Source organism: Saccopteryx bilineata, chromosome 1, assembly GCF_036850765.1.
Source record: "Saccopteryx bilineata isolate mSacBil1 chromosome 1, mSacBil1_pri_phased_curated, whole genome shotgun sequence".
In the NCBI taxonomy this organism is placed as follows: domain Eukaryota; kingdom Metazoa; phylum Chordata; class Mammalia; order Chiroptera; family Emballonuridae; genus Saccopteryx; species Saccopteryx bilineata.
This window is the reverse complement of record NC_089490.1, coordinates 137,334,594-137,360,264: the sequence shown is the minus strand read 5'-3', so window position 1 is coordinate 137,360,264 and position 25,671 is coordinate 137,334,594. Positions and strand designations below refer to the sequence as shown.

Sequence of the window (25,671 nt, the reverse complement as noted above, 5' to 3'; positions counted from 1 at the left end):
CCACCGCTCACTGCTCCACGGTCCCCATCACCCCCATATCTGCATCTCTCCGTAGTGGCCGGCATGGCTGTCCACTCCCTCTTTTTCAGAAATCTCCTTTCGACTCCCAAGGCACCATAATAACATCACTGAACACGTTCCGGGCGCTTCCGGGGCCAGCAACACCCTCGGTGTGTCCTCTCTCTAGGAGATCCTACCACTCCCAAGCCATAGACGCCCGTACACAAGTCACAGACCCCAGAGTGTATAGCTCCAGTCAGGCTCCATACAGGAATGTCTCAAAGGCATCTCAAAATTAACATGCCTAAAGTGGAAGCCCAGACTTACCCTCCCCCCACCAAGCCTTCACTGGCTCAGAAAATGGCACCGTCACCTACTCAGCTGCTCAAGCCAGGAGCCTCCGAGTTACTCTTGAGTTCCTCCGTCCCTCACTCCCACTTCGGGTTGCATCATTTCCATTCTCCAAAATACCTCAAACATACCGACTTACCTTTCTCTACATGACCACACCCGGCCAGAGCTGCCATCATCTCTGATATGTCTAGTGACACAAAAATAGCCTCCCCCCATCTCTTAGAGGTATTCTTGCCTCTTCCCTTAATTCTCCACACAGTAGCCAGAGTAATCCTTTTATACTACAATTTTTAAAATGTCACTAGTGGGCTTCAGAAATTTCCTTCTAACTCCACCTGGAATAACTCCGAACTCCTTGCCATGGCCTGAAAGGCCCTGTGGGACCTGGCCCTGCCTGCCCCCCCACCTCTTTCTACACCCTCTCCCAAGTCCCCCCTGCTTTAGCCACAGGGGCCTCTGGTCACTTCCCAGCTATGCCAAGTCCCGTCCCTCCTCCAAACTTCTGCACGTGTTACTCCTTCCATGTGAAACCCTAACCTCCAGTGTGATGGTTTAAGGTGGTGCCTTTAAGAGATTACGGGGAAGCCCCCGTGATGGAATTAGTGCAGGTATAGAAAGAAGAAAAGCCACCAGGTCTCTCTCCCTGCATGCACCCATTGAGAAAGGCCTTGTGAAGAGGGCCCTCACCAGGAGCCCAACTCTGCTGGCACCCTGATCTCGGGCTTCTAGCCTCCAGGACTGTAAGAAAGAAATGCTTGTTGTTTAAGATCCCCAGTCTACAGTACGATTATAGCAGCTGAACAGACTAAGACTCTAGCAAGGAGAGAGCCCACGGCACCAAGTGGCCAGAGAACAGAGCAAGATCAGAGTAAACAGGCATGTGCCTGCCCCCGTGCGGGAGATGTACAGTTGGCCTCAGGCCAGAACAAACCTGACTTGTATTCTGACTATTTCTGCATAAATGGCAGCTCTCCAACAGGCCAGTCCTCCTGCCACTCACCCAGTAGAGGGGGTCGTCACACAGAACTCCACAAGTAGGTGCACGTCACCTTTGTGAGTGTGAGCTTTGTGGAGCCCAGATGCCCAGTGAGTAGCCTAGATGGTTAAGGTTAAAGGCACTCTACCCAGCCAAGCTGTCCCTGTAGAGGCCAGAACAGGAAGAGGCAGAGACCAGATCTTGTAAACCAGTGGTCCCCAACCTTTTTTGGGCTATGGACCGGTTTAATGTCAGAAAATATTTTCACGGACCGGCCTTTAGGGTGGGACGGATAAATGTATCACGTGACCGAGACAAGCGTCAAGAGTGAGTCTTAGACGGATGTAACAGAGGGAATCTGGTCATTTTTAAAAAATAAAACATTGTTCAGACTTAAATATAAATAAAACGGAAATAATGTAAGTTATTTATTCTTTCTCTGCGGACCGGTACCAAATGGCCCATGGACCCGTACTGGTCCGCGGCCCGGGGGTTGGGGACCACTGTTGTAAACTAGACATCGAGATTGCAGATTCTCCGTGCTTATTTTCCCAGGGCTTTTAGTAAAGAAATGTTCAACATTCCAGCCTTATCTCAACTTGCCACAGGAAATCCTAAGAGGAGTCCTCTGAGTAACCCTGGCTCAGAGTTCAAGGGTAAGCAAGGCCCCGACTGGAAGAAGCCAGCATGGGACCCCCAACAGGAAGACGGGTCTTGAGGGTCTCTGGCAGCGCAGAGGATCCCAGCACCCTCTCCACATACAGAATAGCTCTCCACTGGCACCCCTGCAGCTTAGGATTTCCTCAGGAGGCTGGAGCTTCTTGTGGCAGGACTGGCCACAGCTTTGTCTGAGAGTGCACGGGGTGTCGGGCTCTGAGTGCTGCTCGGAGTCAGGCAGGCTCATCCCCCTCAAGAAGGAGCTGCTCTCCTGTGCCACCAGAGTGGCCCAGGAAGACCTGGTAGGTAGCAAACTAGAGCTGGGTTTCAGGAGAACCTGAGTGGAAATACTACCATCTAGTTTATTGTGTGGCTCTCTTCCAATTGTAGAGGCAATAAACACAGTGTCCTGTCACTAGACTATAAGTGCCCTACTTCATTAACTCTCCAATTTCAACAGAAGGTGTGGCCCAGAATGGATATTCAATAAACAGCTGGTAAATGAACAAAGAAATAGCCCCAAGACCCTCGTTCCTCCTGCAACAGGTAACCCACTGGCCTCAGGAACAACTGGCTGGATTCCAGCAGGGCAAGACACTCTCCTTTCAAAGAAGTGGAGGCCTGGAAGCCCCACAGCCCAGCTGCTGCTATCTATAGAGACAACCTGCTAAAAACACCAGCCAGTAGCTTCTACAGTCTGAAAGAAGCTGAGGGTCGGCCCCAAGGAGCCAGGAATCAAACCCAGACCGGCACGTCCACACTGTCTACAGACACTGGGCATGCCCCAAGCTGGGCAAGACGGGGCTTGCTGCAGGGATTTCTTCCTGCTCCCTGCGGACACCCTTTTGGGAGGGGACCCCAAACCCCCTGCCTTCTCAGCAGTCCTCTCGGACAAGGACAGTGTCCGCTACATGAAGGGGCCAGGCAGTCAGAGCAGTCCCAGGCTGGAATCTATTTATACACATCCTCAGCACCCAGAGGTTAAACTGCAGCCCAGACTATGGCACGGGGCCAGAGCAGGGTTATTTATATCCTCTTGACAGACCAAGAGGAGCAGGGCGCATCAAAGGGCTTCTTCCAATGAGACCTAGAAGGGACACAGTTTTCAGGGCAACAAAACCCTCTTTCCCACAGCCCCCTAACCACCACACACATCGCACACACACACACACACACACAATCTAGACCTCTACACTCACCCTTGCAATGAATGTAAGCTGAGAGAGTAGAAACCAAAACAACTTCAAAAGTAGGTCACAGCCCATTGGGGAGCTGGGGCAAGAGAATTCAGCCAAATCCCAGGGACTCATTCCAAGAGGCTCTCGAGGCCTTCTGCACTCCGCATCAGAACTTTTTAAAGAAAAAATCTGTCCTGGTCATTAGCCCACAGTCCTGAAGGCTCGCGGGCTGGGAACCAGACAACGGCAAAAAGCAGAGCCTGGGCGCCCGCTGTACCTTCCACGGCTACAGCAGAAGTTCCCACTCTCAGCCCAAACTGATGCCAGTCCAAAGATGGGTGTTTGGAAGTGCTTCCACTAACCTGGGGCCCCAGCAAGGAGACAGTCTTGTGTAACCGAAGACTTCCTCAAATCCCCATGCTGTGTCGTCTGGGACATCTCATAAGACAGCACAGGGGCTTAAAGACCAGTGGGGACACACAAGCCACCACTGGGGTGCTGCAGGGCACAGCCAGGCACCTGCTTCCACACAATGCCAGCTGAGGTGAGCCAACACTGGCTGAGCTGCTCCCCAGGAATTCTGGGCCAAGATTCACTCAGGAAAGAAGCTCAGGCATAGCCAGGCCAATTCCTCAATCAGGAGGGTGAGGGGACCAAGCAGGCTGGACACTGCAGCACTGGTGCGTGGGGGACCTTCCAGGAAAGGCCCAAGGATGAGGGCCACACTCCCAAAGGGTCAGCCAGAGAGGCTCTCCCGCCACCCCTCACGGCCAGCTTCGTCCTTTAAAGTACCCAGGAAAGGAAGGTTTGGGAGATCCCAAGCTCCTGCTCCAAACACCACGGCACTGGGCTCTCCCATGTCCACAGTAAAGGTTCCCACCTGTGGCACCCACCCTGGCGTAGGGGGAGAAACCTGGAGGAAGCCAAGGCTGGAAGGGAAGGGGGAGTGCTCGTTCCTGAAAGTGAAGAACAGCCTGTTCTCCAGGTGCCTCTCACCTCCTAGGCTCCTCCATGGGTGCCCCAGGGTCCACGCAAGCACTTGGAAAGAAGTCAGTGCCTCTCCTTCAAGCCCCAGCCCCATTGCATTTCCTCTTGTACCCAGAGCTCATCTCTCCAGATACATGATCTCAAGTGGACAAGCAGGGCCAGAGGGCGGGCTGGAGAGCTGCTTCAACTGACTCAGCCATAGACCTGCAAGGGTCCTTGGAGATGGGTGAGCATCCTTGTGTGATCAATGAAGAAACTGAGGCCACGAGGAGTAAAATGGCCCATCCAGAACCACTTGAGACACAGGAGCAGAGTGAGCACAGAAGACGGGTCTCCTGGCTCCAGGGTCACCATGGCAACCACCTCCCACCACCACCCACCTCTCTTTCTCCATGGTGCACCTCTGCCACCCACCTCAAGCCTCAACTCTGCGTCACAAGCAAAGCTCCCTAGGGACACTTAGCCACGCTGCCACAACCCCCCAGGTCCTACCAGCCTCGTCCTAAATGCTGGCTCTGCCCTCATCCCTGCCTCACCACCTGCAGGACCAGGTTGGAGAAATGAGAAACACGTTGGAGATAAGAAACAGGTTGGAGAAATGCCCTGATTCTAGACCAGGAGCTCACCTGGCCATAGCACTTGGAACTTCTATACAGGACCCAATTCAAAAGTCTAGAGATCATCCTGCTCATGGGTCCTGCCGTGGCTGTTTAGATTTACGTCCCAATGCAAGTCACGCACCCGCTGGGCACAGCGCCTCCAGACACTGCCCACCCTTAGCCCCTGAGAGGCCAGTACTGAATCCCATCTAAACACCTTTTCTCATTCTACGTTACGAAATTCATCCCCCAATTTTCCTATTCGTGGCTCCTCCCCCCTCCAGAAAAACAAACAAATAAAAATCCCCTCTGGCTCTTTAAACAAACACAGATGTTCTACAAGCCACCAGAATCAGTCTGCTCCAAACTGTCCCATCTCACTCTGGGTCGCAGATCCTTAGGAGCCGCAAGTCCCGTCCCTCCTTGAAGCACGGGACGCTGGTGTTCAGGCTGCTTCTCTGCTCAGGACTCCTCAGGACACTGGGTGAGCTCGGCTCCAGACCCTGAGCCCACTGGCCCTGGGGGAGCACCTGGCCTGCAGGTGTGCACTGGGCCTGACAGCACCCCTTGCCATCACTAGGCTTGGCCTCAGGCTGGCCGTGCAGCTCCCTGCAAGGCCCAGTTCCTCATCCAATCTGTCACTCCACCTCCACCTGTGTGTGAGACGGCCTGACAACATCATTTCAGCATTTAAATGAGGAGAGAAAAAAAACAATAAACAAGGAGAGAATGCATCTTGATCCAAGAATTAGTGTCCGAGTTTGGGAGTCAAGCTGCCCATCAAGACTGCTCTTCCCCAGGCACCAGGGAGCTCAGAGCTCTTGCGGCACATGCTCCCATGGTGTTTCCAGGCTCTGGGTTAGAGTCTGATTTTCATTTCATTTTTTTAATTATTTTTTAAGTGAGAGGAGAGGCGAGGAGATAGTGAGACTCCCACATGCACCCCAACCAGGATCCACCTGGCAACCTCCATCTGGGGCCAAGGCTTGAATCCACCAAGCTATCCTCAGCACCCAGGGTCGACACTTGGCCCAATGGAGCCACTGGCTGCGGGAAGGAAAGAGAGAAAGGGGAGAGGGAGGGGAAGAGAAGCAGACGGTCACTTCTCCTGTGTGCCCTGACCGGGAATTGAACCCAGGACATCCATAAGCCTAGCTGATGTTCTATCCACTGAGCCAACTGCCCAGTGCCTATAGTGTGATTTTCAATCGCCTCAATCTGTTGTGGGTTCTTTTGTGATAAGGTATATTTTTTAAGTAAGCAAAAGAAAAAATCCCCCTTCTTCCTGGCTTTCCTGCGACCTGCAGCCAGCAATGGGCATCAGCCCTTCTCTCAACAGCAGCAGCACCCATTCCCAAACAAGGGAGTGCACCCCTTCCGTGTGCACACAGCCCAGCGCTGCCCTGGGACAGAGAGGCCTCCCTTTCTTCTGCCGCCCCATCCCTGCCTGCCTGCCTGGTCCTTCTCAACAGGGTGGTCAGGACCCACAGCCTTCACTCCTGCCTCCGGCCAGTCCTCCCACTTCCCCCTGCACACACACACACACACACACACACATACTCATACCTTCTCATCACAGACACACACACACCGACTCACACATATATACTCATACCCTCTCATCACACATACACACATACACCCACTCACATATATATACTCATACCCTCTCACACACACACACACTCACACATATATACTCATATCCTCTCATCAGAGACACACACCCACTCACACATATATACTCATACCCTCTCATCACACATACACACACACACCCACTCACATATATATACTCATACCCTCTCACACACACACACTCACACATATATACTCATATCCTCTCATCAGAGACACACACCCACTCACACATATATACTCATACCCTCTCATCACACATACACACATACACCCACTCACATATATATACTCATACCCTCTCACACACACACACACACTCACACATATATACTCATATCCTCTCATCAGAGACACACACCCACTCACACATATATACTCATACCCTCTCATCACACATACACACACACATATACTCATACCCTCTCACACACACACACACACTCACACATATACTCATACCCTCATCACACCCACTCACACATATATACTCATACCGTCTCTCTCTCTCACACACACACACACACACTCACACATATATACTCATACCCTCTCATCACACATACACACTCACACATATACTCATACCCTCTTACACACACACACTCACACATACATACTCATATCCTCTCATCTCACACATACACACACACACACTCACACATATGCTCATACACACACACACCTATACACTTTCATACATTCCCACCCTCACACACACACTCTCACACTCACATTCCCTCACACATGCATGCATATGTATTCTTTCACACTCACACTGCCTCACATACACACACCCTGATGCACACACACACACTCTGTGAGGCCTCACATCACTCACTCCCTCAGGAATCCTTTCTGTCCCCTGGTTTTCCTCGAAACCCCGAAGTCCCTCCCTTAAGGCCTGGTGTTTCCAGCAGAGTTCCCCCTCACACCAACAGCTTCTCTTTTCTAACCACTGAGGATGCCCAACCTGCAGGCATCTCCTTCCTAGAATCCGTTCACTTTCCTACACCACCTCACTCACTGCTGTGGCTTTAATCACCACTAGGGCATCCAACAAGTCCCAACCCACTTCCCTACTCTGGCCCCTTCGCTGAGCTCCGGGCCCACAATCCAGGTGTCCCAGACACTGCCATGGGGAAAACAGGGGTCCCCAGTACCTCCAACACCCCCCCACACACACACTGTGCAGCTCCATCACCTGCAGCTGTTCAACCAGTAAACATGGCAGCCACCAGACATGTGTTCATTCAAGTAATGCCTGTGCCATGCTCCCCACGTGCCAGGCTCTGTGGGCAGAACAAGGTGTGCAGTTACAAAACGGAAAAGCTTTGCCTCCAGGGAACTTCAACAAGCCATCCAGTCCTGACAGGTCTACTTACCATTCATCTCTGAAATGACACACTTCTCTTCGTCCCTACACCCGCTATCTTAGTCAAGGCCAGTGTGCTATCCTGGGAAGAAAGCAGTATAGACCGGATGCCAGCTCTGAAGTGCATGAGCTGTGTGACCCCAGGCTGGTTCCTCTGCATCTCTGGTTCCCCATGGAGAATACAGAGATAATAGCAGTACCTCATCTGCAATCTTGTTGCAGGGATCAAATTAGATAAACCATACAATAGATGGGTGTCTGGTGTACAGTAAGCACTCTCTCTGCACTGCTGTGAGCCCTGTTTCTCCAGTGGCCTCCCGTGGGCCTCCACACCTCGTGGCCCACACTCCGTATGTGCCCACCACCTATCCAGGCTCTCTCCCACCCTCCAGCCTTTGCACAGGCTTTGGCCCTGGCTTATTCCCTGGCGTTCTCCCTCTGGCTTTTCAAAGCGCAGCTCAAGTCTCCTCCCCTCTGGACTCCAGGCTGAGGCAGGGGCCCTCTGGTGCTCCCCACTCAGGGTGCCCTCAGCCTTTGTCCTGCTGCACTGGGATCCCTGCTGTCCTTGTCTTCCTCCCGGGGCTGGACGCTTCTCAGAGCATCGCGTTCACCTCCCACCGGGCCTGAGAACCCAGCCCTGGAGCGAGAGGGGCTCCATCACTGCTTAGCAACAAACAAAATAAACAAGAGAATTACAAAGAAGCCAATTTCAAGTTATCAGAAAAACAACAACAACAAAAAGAAAAACACCTTCTGATCATTAGGCTACACTTTTTAAACATATACTAATCACTGGACTCAGTGCTAAGCTACGGACACACATTATGTAATCCCCGTAACCCCGGGATACAGGTATTTTTATCCCTGTTTTACAGGTAAAGGGATGGAGAACAGGGACATTAAAAAAAAAAAAAAAAACTTGCTCCAAGTGACACCAAGAGGAAGTAGAAATGTCTGAATTTGAACCCAGAGCTATCAGACTCTAGACCTGAGTTCCACCCCACTACTCGATGGGCTCAGCTCTTAATGTAAAAGGACCTTGCTCTGTGCCTATGAGAACCCCTTTCTGAAGACCACACAACGTCATGGGGACTTTGAAAGGCTTCCTTTAGAGGTGCGGCTGCATTCACTGAAGGCCCCTTCCTCTTCTTGGCTCTAGGGGTTTATGATTTAAATTATAAGCTCCTTGGGTTTTTGTCTTGTTTTCCCCTCAGTGTTTAGCATGTGGCTGGGCACAGAGAAGGCAAACAATAAACCTGTGAGGGATGGAGGTAGGACATGCTCATTCTGCGCATGTCCAAGTCTTTGCTGGGCCCAGGATCATCATCCAGCCAACCCAGGGCCTGCCAGGAGGGGAGGGCTCCTGCCTGTGACACCCTGCACGCCATGGCGCCCACGCTCTTACCGGCACAGGTGGTCGGTCCGGCAGACGCTGCGCAAGTCCAGGCAGTTGGGCTTCTCCTTGTCCTCGTAGGAACAGCTGGGCAGGATGGTCTGTCGGCGGCGCTCGGCACACGCCTGGTCCTGGCAGGAGCAGAAGAGCATGCGGTAGGTGTACTCGCTGGGCACCCGGTCGAAGAACTGGCGCAGGGCCTTGTGGCACTTGCGGCGGTTGCAGCGCTCGGTGGGCGAGATCTCGCGGTTGCAGATGGAGATGTAGGAGGAACGCAGCTTCTTACAGTTCTCATTGAGGTTGCAGGCCTTGGCCGCGTCCAGGCAGTGGTTGCTCTTGGCACTGACCGCTGGGTCTGCCCCGGTCCCTGGACGGGGAGGGGAGAGACGTCAGAGGCCCACACAGGCACGGGGGGGACGACACGCTGCCCCCTCACTGGGGACCCCTCCCAGCATTCACTGTGCTCTGCTTCAGCTTCCCCATCTGTGGAATGGGGTCACCTAACAGGCCCGACCTCCTCAGGTTGTGGTGAGGGGTCAATGAGTGAAGTGCACAGGGTATGCACACAGGGTGAGCTCCCACGATGAGAGCTGTTTCTCCCAAGTCTTACTTAAGACGTATCACAGCCCTGGCCGGTTGGCTCCATGACAGGGTGTCGGCCAGGCATGTGGGTGTCCCAGGTTCAATTCCCAGCCAGGGCACACAGGAGAAGTGCCCATCTGCTTCTCCACCCTTCCCCCTCTCCTTTCTCTCTCTCTCTCTCTTCCCCTCCCGCAGCCAAGGCTCCATTGGAACAAAGTTGGCCCGGGCACTGAGGATGGCTCCATGGCCTCTGCCTCAGGCACTAGAATGGTTCCAGCTGCAACAGAGCGACATTCCAGATGGGCAGAGCATCGCCCCCTGGCAGGCATGCCTGTCTTTCTGCCTTCCGGCTTCTCACTTCAGAAAACTACACAAAATAAAATAAAAATAAAAAGACTTATCACGAGCAGAAAAGGTGAGCAACTAGATGTTTGCGGCTCATGGCTCAGGGTCACACAGCTGGTGGCAGGCAAGCCCAGACGGGCAGGCAATGAGCACCACAGGAGCATGTGTGAGCAAAGCTTCTGGCAGGGACACTGCCGGCATTCAGGGAAGGACACTGCTCATGTGGTAGCTTCAACAGCCAAGGCCCAAACAGCACCCCTCCCACCACCCTGCAGCTGTTTCCACACAGTTCAAAATGCCCCTTGGTGAGGCGGAGTAGGGGTACCACTGCAGCTACTTAGTGTCAGAATCCACTGGCACCCACAGAAAGCTCTGGGAGGGGACCTAGTAGTGTGAGGCGCAGGCTGACGGTACGCCTAGACCTGTAGGGATGATGTGCAGGACACGGGGACTCTGGAGCCAGCGCATGGCACTGAAATTCATGCCACTGCCCGTGGACACAGAGGAGTCCCAGGAACTGTCGGTTCCCCTGTGGTGGCTGTCCCAACTGCAAGTGTTAGCTATCCTAAGAGGAGCACACAGCACAGGGACCACCTGGCCCTCCACTGCCAGCCAACTCCCACCTCCGGAGTGCCTCCTGTCCATCCTGATGACCAAAAGATGAAGGAGGCAGGACTCCAGTCTGCATATGCCCCTCAAGACGTGCTGGTGAGAAGGATGGGCAATCATCTAACCCTACCTTCTCATTTCACAGGTAAGGAAACGGAGGTGCTGAGTGGACAGAGGGCTTGCTGTGTTGGATGAGGAGGGGTAAGAGAAGATCCCATTCTCAGGCACCCGTAAATCAAGCCAGGAAAGCAAGAGGCAGAAGAGCAAAGTGGTGAAGACCAGTAGTCCTAGAAATACGCCACCTCCATTCACTTCTCGCCCTGCTGCTCATTAGCTGTGTGGCTTTGTGCAAGTTACTGAACCATTCTTTGCCTCAGTTTCCCTGTCGGTGGCTCCCTCCGAGATCTCTCCACCTCTTCGTGGCTAAGCTGTCACCCTATTTTGCTGCTCCCATTTAAAGCAAAGCCCCTCAAACAACTCATCTGTTTCAGCAGTCTCTCTCCCTTCCAGTTCTCTCCTGGGCCCGCCGCTGCCTGGTGTCTGCCCCCGCCCGTGTCAGTGGTCAGGGGGCCACAGGCACGCTGCACACAGCTGGGCACTCTCTCCACCCTTCCCTGTGGCTGCTGGTCCTCCTCTGCCACCCTGTGCTCCGCTGGCTCTGCCTTCCCCTCCAGGGCTCAGCCCCTTCTCTATATGCACCCACTCCCCAGGGCCCTTGGCCCCCCCTTCTGCCATCAATGACTCCCAAATGTATATCCCAAACCAGACCTCCCCACAGACCCCTCCACCTGAAAGGCTGGCACCCTCTCTCAGACTTAAACCTCATACCCCCACCCCTAGTGTCTGTGCCCTCTCCTGGTCTCCTCATCCTTCTGAGAACAGCCACACCCTTCCAGATCTCAAGGCCACAAATCTGGGTGCTTCTTTGGCTTCTCTCTCACTGACACGCCACGTCAGAAGACCTGGCAGTTCTACCTTGAAAATACATCCAGCGTCCAAGCATTGCTCACCACTACTGCTGCCACCATGGTCTAAGCCACCATCACTGGGTCTGGCCTCCTGCCAGGCTCCCTGCTCCATCCTTGAACCGAACCCTCATCTCAAAACAGTTCTCTCATCACAGACAAAGCAAGCCTCCTAGAACTTAAGGTGGAGAGATAGGGATCTTGCGGCCCAAGTTTTCAGTGACTTCCCATCTCATTCAGAGGCTTGGCATGACCCATGGGCCCTCTATAGCTACGCTGTCCAATACTAGCTACACACGGCCACTGGGCTTGAAACGCGGTCAGCCTAAAAGGAGATGTTCACGCCAGTTTTGAAAATACACACCAGACTTTGAGTACTTAATAAGAAAATAATGTAAAGCATTTCACTAACAATATTTTACTTTGATCACGTGTCGAATTGATGGTATTTTGGAGATATTGTGTTAAATAAATATATTATTAAAGTCAATTTCACTTGTTTTTTTTTTTTTTTTTTCTAATGTGACTACTAGAAAATTTTAAATTACCTATGTGACATACAGGATAGGGAAAAAGTAGGTTTATAATTGTCTTTTTATGGGAAATAATAATTAATAAATTGTAGAAGAATAAACTCTGTTCTGAGTACTTACGACTATAAACCTACGTTTGCCCCACCCGATACTTCTATCAGCTGGCAGTACTCTGTATGACCTCATCTCGCCGTGCCCTGCTCACTTACTGTAGTCTCCTCGGTCTTCCTGGAACATGCCCTAACCTCAAGACCTTTGCACTTGCTGCTTCCTCTGCCTGAAAGGCTCTCCTCCACCCCCATGACCACACAGTTCCATTCCTCACTTCTTTAAGTTCTCTGCTCAAATGTTACTTTATCTGTGAGTCCTTCCTGACCACCCTATACATAATAACAAGTCACTCCCTTTCCCTCCACTCTGATTGGTTTCTCCCACAGCACTCGCCCCCATCTGCCATACATAGTACTGTATACACTTACTCATCCTTAGTTTGTATCAAATATAAGCTCCATAGAGGCAAAGGCTTTGTTGTTGTGTTCACTGTGCTGTATCCGTATTTCCCAGCACCTGACGCATGCTGGGTGTTGAACAAGCATTTGATGAGTGAAAGAATAAATATACTTAGAACAGTATCTAGTTCATAATAACAAAGAGTATCCAGCTCATAATAAGTGATCAAAAAGTGTTGGTTAACATTATTAAGGAAGCCAAGTTGACAGAGGGTCGGTAACAGGGGTCAATACGAGTCCATGTCTAATCAAATTATCAGTGTGCAGTCCAGCCTGAAGTGCTCAGAAGTGACAGCCGGAGTCAATGGATGATGACTGAGCCATCACCTCAACACCCTGCCTTGCCAACAACAGCCCTGTCAGGGCAGAAAGAACAAACTCCCTCTCTTCTTGTAAAACCAAAAGGAGAATTAAAGCAGAAAGGAAAACAAGGTTTGTTTTCCTACTCATTCGATTAGCAAATCTTTACTGAGGGCCTACTCTGTGTGGGCATTTCCCCCAGAGACACAGCTGGGGACACAGAGCAGGCCGTGCACAGAGGAAGGCAAAGTGCTGTGGGAGCAGAGAGGAGAGCATCCTACCCAGACCAGACCAGGCCAGAGAAGCCATGGGATCTCTGTTGAGACCTGCAGGATGAGCAAAGGAGAAGAGAGTGGCGAGGGAGCCCCAGACATGGGCACTAACGGCAGGGGAGGAGTCGACAGCACTCAGCAGGCCTGGAGGTGGAGACTGGAAGAGGGACCCAGCAGCGATGACTTCAGAGGCTGAGCAACTTGCCGCCACAGTGGGGTGTGTCACATGGCCCCCCTACCCTGAGCTGCTGTCAAACCATTCTGTCCCTGGCCAGCCAAGGACCTGAGGACGCGCCTGTCTACACAAAGGCTATTCTGGGAGCATGGACTCCCGGGCATGGACCTCCCTGCCTCTAGGAGGTCCTTCCACATTCAGTGCACCTGTCAGGACACTGGTAGAAAGAAAAGGCAACACGGCCTGGGTGGAGGACAGCAAGGACAGAAAGGGCCCCAGAGGGGGACAGGGCGACAGCCACGAACAGAACAGCAGCTAATTTGGGCCCGCGGCTGCTCTTAGGTTCCCCAGGTGCTCCGTGCCACTCCTCTCAGCATGTTTCTGAGCTAACCCGGTGTAATTATAGCTTTAGTGGCTTCCATTTGGAGCTTAAATAGTGAAAGCTTCTGCTAGGGGGTGGCAGATGTAAATCCCTGGGCCAAAACTTGGTAAATTTCCTAGAGAAAAGAAATATAAGAAACAAACAAAAAAAAATGTGGCAATAGTAACAGTAATTGCCTAGTTACCAGGAAGATGTCCTTTCTGATCCTCCCAGGGTGGTACAGGGAGTGAGTGGGCCCAATGACAGGGCCCCCACTCTACCAGGGAGCTAGCCTCGGCACTGGCTAGCCTTCTAAGTTAGGAGCCATGTGCCGGGGGGCAGGTAGGCGGCCCAGACAGCCCCTCCCCAGCCTGTCACTGCCTCTTTCCCACTAAGGTGCCTCCCTCAAGCTTGGTTTTCTTCTTCAAGAGGCCCCACTGGGGAGCAAGGAGGAGGTGCTGGATTCTAAACACCAGCCTCACTCAACATAGGCCCCAGCCCCTAAACCAGAATGTCCAAAGATCAGGATGGAGACCCCTGCCAACCCCCATACACCCTCCTTCACTCCACCCTGTCCTTATGTAAACAAAGGAGACCACACAGAAAGCTCCCAGGGACTCAGGAGCCGCAAATTCATCCCAGACCTGGGCAGACCCACCCTCCAGACTCATTCCCACTTCTACCCACGTGGGCCTCCCAGGTCTGCTGACAGGAGCCAGATGGACAGACACTTTCAACCAAAGAGTAAAGGCTAACAGCTGCCCCAGGAGAGTGAGGTAGGATTCAACCACGCCTGGCACTTCCCGAAACCTGCCAGCTCCAGTCCCTGGGGACACATTCTGGCTTCTTCATCCCCTCCCTTCTCCTCCCTTGGTGATCAGAGTGGGGGCGGTCCAGCCTCACCCCAGCCAACCCTCATCCAGTTCCCCTCTTCCCTCCTGGGCTGCTATCCTGAGCCAATGAACCATCTTTCCCCAGAGCTTCAGACTGGATATCCTCGGGATATTTGTTTGACATATATAGAGCTTCAGCCCCTCAGATACTAACTATCTGTATCATTTTGGCCATATTTCCAGAACCACCTGTACTAGCATTTAATTATATTCTTCTTTAAATCCCTTACTTTTTTTGGGGGGGGGGGTATTTTTCCAAAGTGAGAAGTGGGGAGGCAGACAGACTCCCGCATGTGCCCGACCAGGATCCACCTGGCATGCCCACCAGGGGGCAATGCTTGGCCCCTCTGGGGCATTGCTCCACTACAATAGGAACCATTCTAGAGCCTGAGGCAGAGGCCATGGAGCCATCCTCAGTGCCCGGGCCAACTTTGCTCCAGTGGAGCCTTGGCTGCGGGAGAAAAAGAGAGAGACAGAGAAAAAGGAGAGGGGGAAGGGTAGAGAAGCAGATGGGCACTTCTCCTGTGTGCTCTGGCCGGGAATCGAACCCGGGACTTCCACACACCAGAATGACACTCTACCACTGAGCCAATCAGCCAGGGCCTAAATCCCTTACTTCTTAAGTTAAATGAAATATTTAAATATCTTCAATTGACTCACTTTTTAAATCTTTCAGTACCCCCACCTAGATTTGTCCTAAATGATAAAATCTATGTTAGTTCTGAATTTTTCTATGTATTCAAATGCACTGCTATTATAGTACAATTTACTCCTGTGCTCACAGTCCATCCCAGCAGCAGTGGGCGTGCACTTGAAGAAACGTAACTGGTTTTAAGTTGAGGCTCTCAAAGTTGGCTGCATTGAGACACACTAGAGCTGTCAATCACACACAGACACACAGGTCCCACCCAGACCCACTGTAACCATACCCAAGCTCCATGACAGTTCCCAGGAACGTGGCTTTCCCAAGCTCCCCACGATACTGAGGCTGCCCTCCAAAGCTGGAGAACCAGTGACTTAGAGGAGAGGCTGAGTTACCCAAGGCCCACTCCTCAAACATGCACACACCCTACCCAGCACACAATTTTCCAAATCCACCCTCTGAAAGGGGCAGTTTGTGGCCTATGTTGTCACCAGAGCATGCCCCTCGCCCAACTGAGAAGGTCATCAAGCAGGCCTCTCCCTACAGGAGCAAAAATAGTTCATCTGTGACATTTCTAACCCACAGGGCCCCAGGTATTTCAGCCCCCCTCTGGCCTTCCAGGAGCCTCCAACCTGGCCGCCTGCCCTCATCACACTCCCACCTGCAATGCCCACCCCCGAGCCCACCTGGCCCCCAGGCCATACTCTCTATAGCTCTTCCACTGGAGTGGGAGTCAGAGACCAGGGCCCAAAATCTACCTCTGCCTCTCCCGGCTGTGCAAGACCCCGGACAAAGCCCAACCCCCTCTGCATCTCACTTCCTCCCCTGAAATTATACAGCTTCCTACATTCTGTGACTCTCTGCCCACCTGCCTCCCCTACACACACAAACACACATACACACACACATGTGCAAGACTTTGTCGGCTACAGGGAGAAAGTTCCTTGTCCCACCCCATTCCTACGAGCAGGCTCAGTCTAGCTTGGCCCTGTGCAAATACAGCCAACACACACATACATGCAGCACTCACAATCACACCTGTCTCCTCCATACACAGCATCCATGTCCCTGCTGATTATCAGCCAGTCAACCAGCGGTCGGTCAGCAAATATTCTCATGTGCTGACTATGTGCCCTAGAAACCCAAGCTGTGAGCTAGAAAGACAGAGTCCCTGCTCTCTCATATTTCCATGAGAAGAAGCCTGGCAATGTACACATAACAAATAAATAAGGTGATTTAAAATGTGATAAGTGCTATGAAGAAAATAAAATAGGGAAATTCATAAGAGAATGACTGGAGGTAGGGCAGGGGGAGGAATGAAGGCGGGCCTATCCTAGGAGATGACATTCAAGTTAAGACAGAATGACGGGCAGGAGTGAATCACGCAAAACATCAAGGTAGGATAGTCCCAAGCAACAGGAAGAGCAGGTGCAAAAGTCCTGAGACAGCTATGAGCCCAACATGCTCACAAGCAAAAGGAAGGGTAAGGTGGCTGGAGCTTCCTGAATGGAGCAAAAGGAAGAGGAAGAACAGTCGGGGAGATCATGGGGGACCTGGCAGGGTGGAGTAAGAACTTCAGGTTTTATTCTAAGATGCAATGTTCCTGAAGGATTTTAAGGAAGAGAAGCTCCTGACCTCATTTACTTTGGCTGCCATTTGGAAGGCTGAGGACACACGAGGCATCCAGGCTTAAGAGGAAAGCATCCATGGGCTGTGTGGCAGTGGGGGGAGACGGCGATGGCTTCGTGCAGTGCTGACTACAGGGAGGGTAGACACAGGCCCGTTCTGCATCTACAGAGCGGGGCAAAATCACGTTCACAGCGTGAGTGCGAAACAGAGTGTATCTTTGCATTATTGCTTATTAATCATTGTATTACTTCCCATACCATCAACTGTAAACCTACTTTTGCCCCACCTTGTATTTAGAGATAAAGCCAACAGAATGGTTTAGATGCTGAATGAAAAGAGAGAACTCAAGGAAAAGTCCCCAGTTTGGGGCCCGAGCACCAGGATGCTGGAATCGTTTTTGTGAAACAGAAAAATCTGGGAAGGAGGAGCAGGACTAAATGGAGAATTCCATTCTGAATGAGGGCTGAGACGCCCATTGGGTGTCCAAGAGGAGGTGTTGAAAGGCAGAAGGACAAACGACTCTGAAGTTCAGGAGAGAGGGCTGAGCCTAACCGACTAAGGGCTATTTAAAGCCACCTGACTAAATGAGCGGCCAAGGGTGAGCAAGAGGGCAGGGGTCAGGACAGAGCTCCAGGTGACACCAGTTAGACGAGAAGGAGTGGACCATGAGGTAGGTGGTAGAAGTCAGGACCCACCGGTGTTGTGAAAACCAAGACAAGAGCTTCAGAAAGGACAGTCAACTGAGTCCTGATAATGAGGGTCATAAGGGTTAGCAGAGGAGCAATCAACAATAGGGTACAGACGGAGCACACCCTAACAGGGCTGAACTGAGGCAGGAAGGCTGGGGAGGAAGGGCGAGGGCCCTGCCCTCCCTGCTGGGCTGTAGCTGCCCAACTGCACCTGCCCTCAGGGGGGCACAAATGGAACCGCCAATGCCCTGCCCTCCCAGAGCTTACATTCCAGGGTAAGTGACAGTATAATCAAGTAACAAATGGAAACTCCCCTGGTCCTGCAGCTCACTTGCCTGGCCTCACAAGCATCCCTGCTGCCCTGCTCTGCACTGGGCTTGTGATTAAGAGCAGGGACTCTGGCCCAGGAGCGGCCAGGGAGACGGAGAACCTGGCTGGGCCACGGAGGAGCAAAGCAAGCACACACAGGTATGTGACTTTTTATTTGAGCCTCGGTTTTCTCGTATGCAAAATGGGGATACAACATGCGCCCTGCCTATACACGGGACCATGCTAAAGACTACACAGGAAGATGTAGGTAAAAAGACTCACACGGGTTCCAGCTCATAGCATGTGCACTAAACGCTTGTTTAAGAGCATGTTTCCTGGCTAGAAGGTCCTCCCTTCCACCTCTTGGTTTTCACACAGCCATGCTAGCAGAGGCCAGTCCCACACACCTGCCGCTGCAGCCTCACATACCACACCCCAAAAGATAACAAGGTCCCTTGTCTCCCCCCATCCGTGAGCAGGAGGTAATCTTTGGAGCTCCCTCTGTTCATCCAAGAAACCTAAGAGAGCAGAGTGTTAGGGGCCTCTCTCAGCTTGGATGGCCAAAACCCCAGGCATCATCAGGCGGTGCCTCAGCTTCCCCAGGAGTGGCCAGCCAGCCCCAGCACGCTGTGCCCACTAGGCCTCTGTAGTCACTCAAGGCACAGGGGCCCCTCCCGACAGACCCCAGCCTTCACCCCTAAGGCTCCGCAGCCCAGACTCCCTCTGTTCTGGACCTCCTCTAGAGCTCGCCCCGCCCTCAGCCCCACCCCCAGCCTCCCCAGCTCTCTCCGGGGCACCTGCATTTTGGAAGCAGGCCAACCCACCAAAAGTCAATCTAATACATAGAAAATTCCTTGAAAATCAATTTGGGAAAAAAAATTACTATTGAACATCATTTTATATTTTGTCAAATTTTAGTATATGTGCTGCCGAAGTGAGCACTATTTTGTCAAATTTTAACCACTGTCGAAATTCTTTTTCCAATTCTTCAAAAAGGGTATTCATCTCTTTTTTTTTTTTAATTCTATAAAGAATGTATTTCAATTCTAGTGAATTAGGAAAAAGAAATTGTCTCCTACTTTCTCTTTCTGGGTTCTTAATTCATCTTAATTTTGTGTTTTTAGCAATTAGAATATCATTATTTCACATTCAAAGGAACTTCCACAGCCATTTTTGAGGGCTCTGTGTCTTTTTAAATATAGTTTAGGTGGGGCTTTTTAAGATATAGGATTTTTACCATCTTCACACCAATTCCCACAATGGTATATCAACATTAATTTTGTATTTATAACAATTCATCAAAACCAAAATTGAGGCCCTGGCCGGTTGGCTCAGCATTAGAGCGTCGGCCTAGTGTGCGGAGGACCCGGGTTCGATTCCTGGCCAGGGCACACAGGAGAAGCGCCCATTTGCTTCTCCACCCCTCCGCCGCACCTTCCTCTCTGTCTCTCTCTTCCCCTCCTGCAGCCAAGGCTCCATTGGAGCAAAGATGGCCCGGGCGCTGGGGATGGCTCTGTGGCCTCTGCCTCAGGCGCTAGAGTGGCTCTGGTTGCAACATGGCGACCCCCAGGATGGGCAGAGCATCGCCCCTGGTGGGCGTGCCGGGTGGATCCCGGTCGGGCGCATGCGGGAGTCTGTCTGACTGTCTCTCCCTGTTTCCAGCTTCAGAAAAATGCAAAAAAAAAAAAAAAAAGAAAAAGAAAAAAAGAAAAAAAAAACCAAAATTGAGGCACTTGATATTGATGTGATACTAAACCCCTCATCTGCATTTCGTGTGTGGATGGATGTAGCACTGGGGCACCAATCATATAAAAGTTGTTTGCTGATAATCAATACACTTTACTTGCCGTAAGAAGTCTACATCAATCATGACTCTTAGGTCTCAAACACTCAATATACCCTAAAATACAGTTATGAAAACCTTTTGCAAAGATCTTTAGAAGCCATGAATACCATTCCATGTGCATTTCTGAAAGCTTTTAAAATAACAAAAGAAACAAGTTTTGGTGAATCAATAAATTTGGTAAAATTGGTGACCTGGTCACTTAGCATACCGAGTTGAAAAGCAATGACCACTGGGAAAATTACGAACAGCTGCCCTCTGGGCCCAGGGCTGGTAGGAGACCCACTTGGCCCTCACCAAACATCTCTGTGACATTTCTCCTCTGGCAGGATTCCTGCCACTAGTCCACCACCTTACTACTCCTTGAGACTGTCACTACTGACCTCAGCACACCCACTGTCTGCCCTCAAGAATGACCTCACACCTGTCCTCCCCCTCTCCTCCCATTCTCAGTGGCTCCTACTCCTCTGTTCCTGGGAAGGAAGGACCCCGGACCCTTGCCCCATGTACTCTGGGCTCCATACATCCTCCTTCTCAAGGACATCACTCCTGAAATTACCCATTTTCTCTGCCCCTTCAACTTCTCCCTTACCAGTGGGACATTCCCAACAGCATCCACCAAGCCACCATCATTGCCCATCTCAGAACACACCAAAGACAGCAAAGCTTTCCTGTGACCCCACATCCTCCTCTTTCATGGTCCTCTTCACAGAGAAATTCCAAAGAGCCATCTATGGTTGCTATCTTTACCTTCTCACCTCACCTTCTCTCCTCCATCCCACACAGATCAAGCTTCCGACCCACCACCTCCCTAAGGGACATTCCAGTCAAGGTCATCCGTGACCTACATGGTACCGAATCCAATGGTCACTTCTCTAAACTTCTCCTACTTGACCCTCTGGGGCCACACTGACACAGCCAACCACCTCCCTGTCTGGAGACCCATGCTTCTCCTGCGCCCTTCCTTAGTACCTTTGTCTCAGTTTCCCCTTCCTCACTGGCCCTCGTCTTGGCTTGTTCTCTGATTTTCTCTGTCTCGGGCTAATCAAACACAAGCTCCTTTGCATAGAGAGCCCCAGTCTCCCTCTCTCTCTCTACACACTCTGTAGGTGACCTTATGGTTTCATGACTCTAAACACCACCTGCATACTAACAACTCTCAATCTACCCATCAACCCTGACCTCTCCTCAAAACTCCGGGTTCACCGCCAACTGCCCACTAGGCACTTCCAGGTGGGGATCTAACTAGCATCAACCCTCGGGTTCCTTCTCTCATCCACCCCATCCCAGTTTTCAGCAGTGCCATTGTTGTTCAAGTCTAAATGATCAGTTATTCTTAACTGCAGCCCATCTCCTCTCCCCTCGGCCTAGACCCAAGCCCCCTCTCCACCTCTCCCGCTGCCCGGGGATGTCACCACTGCGACGGCCTCTACCTGCTCTCCTGCTTCCCAGCTTGCCGTGCCCTCACGCCCCATGGGCCACTCTCCATGGTACAGGTGTAATCTTTCCAAATTCATAAATCGTACAGTGCTATTTGAGCGTCTAAATCCGCCAAAGGTCTCTCATCACTCTTAGAGTGAACTTCAAACTCTGTCACGTGCCTGCAACATCTGGCCCAAGACCCGTGATCTGGCCGGCCCACCTGGCTCTGTGCCCGCCGCCCAAACCATGGCCTCGGCTGCACTCCCCAGGCCCCAGCCACACGGTCTACCTGAAGTCCCTCCCTCCACCACGCACAACCCCTCTTGGGGGTCTTTTCCTGGCTGTTCCTTCTGACATTCCCCAGATCTTCCCATAGCTGGACGCTTCCCCAAGGTCACAGGCTGGGACTCCTCATCTAGGACGGCACCAGCCACCTCTGTCTTATCACCTAATTTTATTTCCCTGCTTAGCATTCATCTCTACGTTACATCTATATTGTTGTTCTTTTGTTTGTTGGCTTGTTTTCTGGTTTTCTCTGTCTCAGGCTAATCGAACATAAGCTCCATGAGCACAACAGACTGCTCTGTCCTGTGTGTGGACGTGTCCCCAGCATCCAGGTCAGCACACGGCATGAGAGGGACGCTCAGTGGATATGTGGTGCCCCATGCACGCACACACTGCTTCTACAGAGAGGGGGTCTAAGACTCAGTGTTCAGTTACGTAGCCCCAGATCGCAGGGAGCTCAGTGCCCTCATGCTTTGGTCAGATGCAGATGGCCGTCAGGTCTTCTCATGCCCCCCGGAACTCACCCCTCGCCTTGTTCCCAGGGCTTCCCTGAGAGGTGAGACAGGGGCGAAGGGCAACAGCTGCTGCGTGACGGAAGGGCCATAGCTCCTTCCAGCATCTCACCACTCAGTTCTTCTCCAACCTGCCCCTTGTCCTTCCCTATCCACACGCGGCGGGGGCCCTACCAAACACCCTTACCCACACACACACGCCATCCACCCAACACAGGCACACTATACACATACCCCACCACACACACCACCCAACACACACAAAAACCATACATACCACTCCATACACACAGCGCACACACCACCCCCACATACACCCTCACATAAACACAGCACCTCCATACATACACACATGACATCGCCTACACACTTACACCACCACATATACACCACCACACACACACACTAGAGAAGCATGTACCAAGCACACTTACACTGCCCACCTACACAGTCCACACACACACACACACTATGACCTTTCTCACACACACTCCTCGCTATACCCACCCTGATGTTATGCTGACAGATAGGGTGAGGAGGGGTCTTCCCAGGTCTGTTATTTTACCCTGCCTCCTATCTGGATAAATAGGGGAACACAGTTCATGGCTGAGCCGGGAGCACGCTCACATGCTCAGGGGGACAGACCCTGCAGAGCCATGTCAGGAGCTACAAAGAGCAGAACACCCAGCTCAGAACACCCACGCCCACTGCCGGTACGGCCAGTCCCATGTGCCACAGGCAAGCAAGCAGGTGCCCCTTGACGTTATCTAAAGGGTACTCAAAAATACCTTCACCCCAAAAACCTCACCCCAATGACGACACCTGAAATTTTACTATTAAAAAGCCTTGTTTGGGGTTAAATTTTGCTCTTTTCCTTTTTTTTATAGCAATTTGTCCCTTATACATAATGACAAACAGACATGAGCTCACCAACACCTGTTCACACCTTAGTGGGAGCAGATTCTTCTGCCCACTGACAGGAGCAGAGGTCCTGCCATTGATGAGAGCGGGGCAGGGGACGCGGCATGGAAGAAGGGGAGGCAGATTTCTCCAGTTTCCCCCAGACGCCTGAGCACCCCAGGATGGGAAAGCTGGCCTCCTCCCAGCTGGTCCCAACTGCTGGCCAGCAGGGTGAGAGTCACTGGTCCCCTGAGGCCACTCAGCCAGACACCTTACTTTTCCTTTCCCCACAATCCTCTCCCCCAGGCCACAACCTCTCCTTGGCCATCGGACAAATTCTCTGAAAGAGGAGGTGTAAGAGGTGACAGAGCTGCAGCCAAAGCCCAATTTTCATTGACACTCAGAGTCTCTGACAGCTGTTCGAAGAAGAATGAGATTTTGAAATTTAAATAACATGTTTCTGCATTCAGCTCAGGGAGACAACCTGAGGATAAGCAGTTTATCGCCGGAGCCACAATGCAGGGGGCAGGGAGAGCAGCCGCCTGTTCCTTCACTTCTCCCCTTCCCTCCATCCCTAACCCCCCACCTCCTCCTCAGCGGGGGCTGCTCCAGAAAGGGGTCTCCCATAGGCTCCACCAACCTGCTGAACTGGTAATGCTTTCACTCACTTCACTCACGGGCTGCTCAGCAACCCAGAGGGAGGAGGAGCCGGGGCTCACAGGCTCAGACACCCCTGTAAGAAAGCCACAGAAGGGCTGGGCCCCCTAGCCATCCAGCAGAGCTCAGCCAGACCCAGCCCTTCCCACCCAGCCCTTGCCAGAGCCACGGAGATGACTCTAATGGAGGACTGAAGCCCTCCCCCAGCCAAGGGCAGCTCGACTGCTCTCCAGGGCCAGGTGCTCTCTGAGCTCTGTCCTCTGGGTAATCCTGGGCAGGAGTCCCCAGGGAGGAGATCCCAGGGAGGCCTATCTCCCACCTGCCACAGGGTCTGTATTCAGTGAGCCCTGCGCCCACCAGGTTCAGAGGACGTGTGGCTCCTTCAGCACCCGGAGCACGGTCTGGCTCCACACCAGGGTGCTGCCAGCAACGTCATCCCAGATCCCAGTCTTTCCTCTTCCAAGACTTTCCTGATGTCCCTGGGCCTGGCCCACGGCAGCCTCCCCCGGACTCTTGAGGCAGCACTCCGTCTACACCGCCAATCAGCCACCTGGCAGGTGTCTGCCAGCCCCACTGGACAGGGGCATGTGGGTCTGACCCACAGAAGGCTGCATCTCAGGTGGGATGCCCTGAGTGCTCCGCGTTTACTGAACAGAGCGTGTGCCTGCAGAAACGGCTGCAGCCCCGCCGTGGGCACTTGTGAGCACATGGTCAGGACCCCTCTCTAAACCTCAGATGCTCCTATGAGGTGGCACACACAGACACCCACACCTTCTCGGGCCTCCTGTCACCTTCCCAGTGCAGGCTAACTCTCACACTAAACTGTTAGCCCTCCCCACCCCCCAGCCAGACGATGCTACTGCAGCCACCGTGTTGGCAGTCCTGTGCTTCCCCTCCATGTGAGCTGCTGTGCACACACTGTCGCCAGTCCTTGCTGGGCAGGCTGAACTGCTCCATTTTACAGATGAGAAGAATGAGATGCAGAGGGCTTGAGTGACCCACCCTGTGGTCACACAGCGGTAGGGCAGGCGGGGATTCAAAACTGGGATCAGCAGGCCACAAAGCCCACATCCTCCCCACTATTCCCAGATTCTCCATGGAGCTATGTTAGGGGCACAGCCCTGACCCAGATACCAGCACCTGCAATCCCACACGCCCCAGCGGGTGACAGCGAGAACTGTGATAAAGGACAAAGTGCCACGGCACCAAGAGGCAGGGCAGGGCTCACCTCTCAAGGGGCCATCTGCAGGGCTTCCAGACAGGGGTCGGGCTCCCTCCTGCCCTGTGCCCCCACAAAGGAGACCACCAGAGCCTCCAACAAGAATACCTCTGGCCTCTCCTAGTTCCATCCAAGCAAGATGGCCCACTCCAGGAGCCTGCGGGCCAACTGAGGCAGACACCACCTGTCTACTTCCTCCAACCGAGAAAACTGAGCCTGGCCTCACGTCAACTTTCATGTGTCCCCACCCACTCACAGTAAAGCAACAAAGGCCACCGCAGCTCAGCAGGAGCCCTGGGGCCCCTCTGTCCCCTGAAAACCGCCCAACAGCCTCCCACTCCTGCCCCCACCCAGCACTCTCACATAGCTGAAGACATGCCTTTCCTAAGTGCTGGGTTCAGCACTGCCACAGCCTGCCATTCTACCGGGGAGAAGTCACTGAACAAAGTCTGCATAGCTGCACGTTTTAGTGCAATGCACCAGATACAGGCCAGGCACCTCCCTGCAGGGTCTCTCTGCATCCTGACAACACCCCGGCAGGCAGCGTTCCTATCAGCCCCACACTGTGGAAGAGGAAGCCAGGGCTCAGACGTGAGATGCCCGCGGGGGTACACAAGAGGCAGCGGCAGAGCTGGTCTGGAACTTTGATCTACATCTGTACCTTCTCTCTGCGCCTCAGTTTCCTTTTCCGTCAGGGGAAGGGGTGGGCCTAGATGATCTCTAGGTTCCTTTCCAGCTACAGAAAAGAGGTCGTGTTCGTATAAACATGCTCCATGTTCCTGCAACAGAGCATGCCAGAGGCCTGGAGGTCCACCCCTCACCAAGAGGACCCAGCAGCGCCTGCTGAAGGTCCAGCCCAGGC

The 25,671-nt window shown here is 52.6% G+C and overlaps 1 protein-coding gene across 3 annotated transcripts in view; it reads right to left on the bottom strand.

Annotated features, from left to right (window-relative positions):
• The window catches only part of GFRA2 (GDNF family receptor alpha 2), an 83,494-nt gene that overhangs the window by 41,992 nt on the left and 15,831 nt on the right, over window positions 1-25,671 (bottom strand). For all 3 annotated transcript variants that reach the window (XM_066268060.1, XM_066268078.1, XM_066268069.1), the window contains exon 5: window positions 9,170-9,524. In XM_066268060.1, coding sequence (XP_066124157.1) covers window positions 9,170-9,524 — 355 coding nt within the window. The remainder of the gene's footprint in view (window positions 1-9,169; window positions 9,525-25,671) is intronic.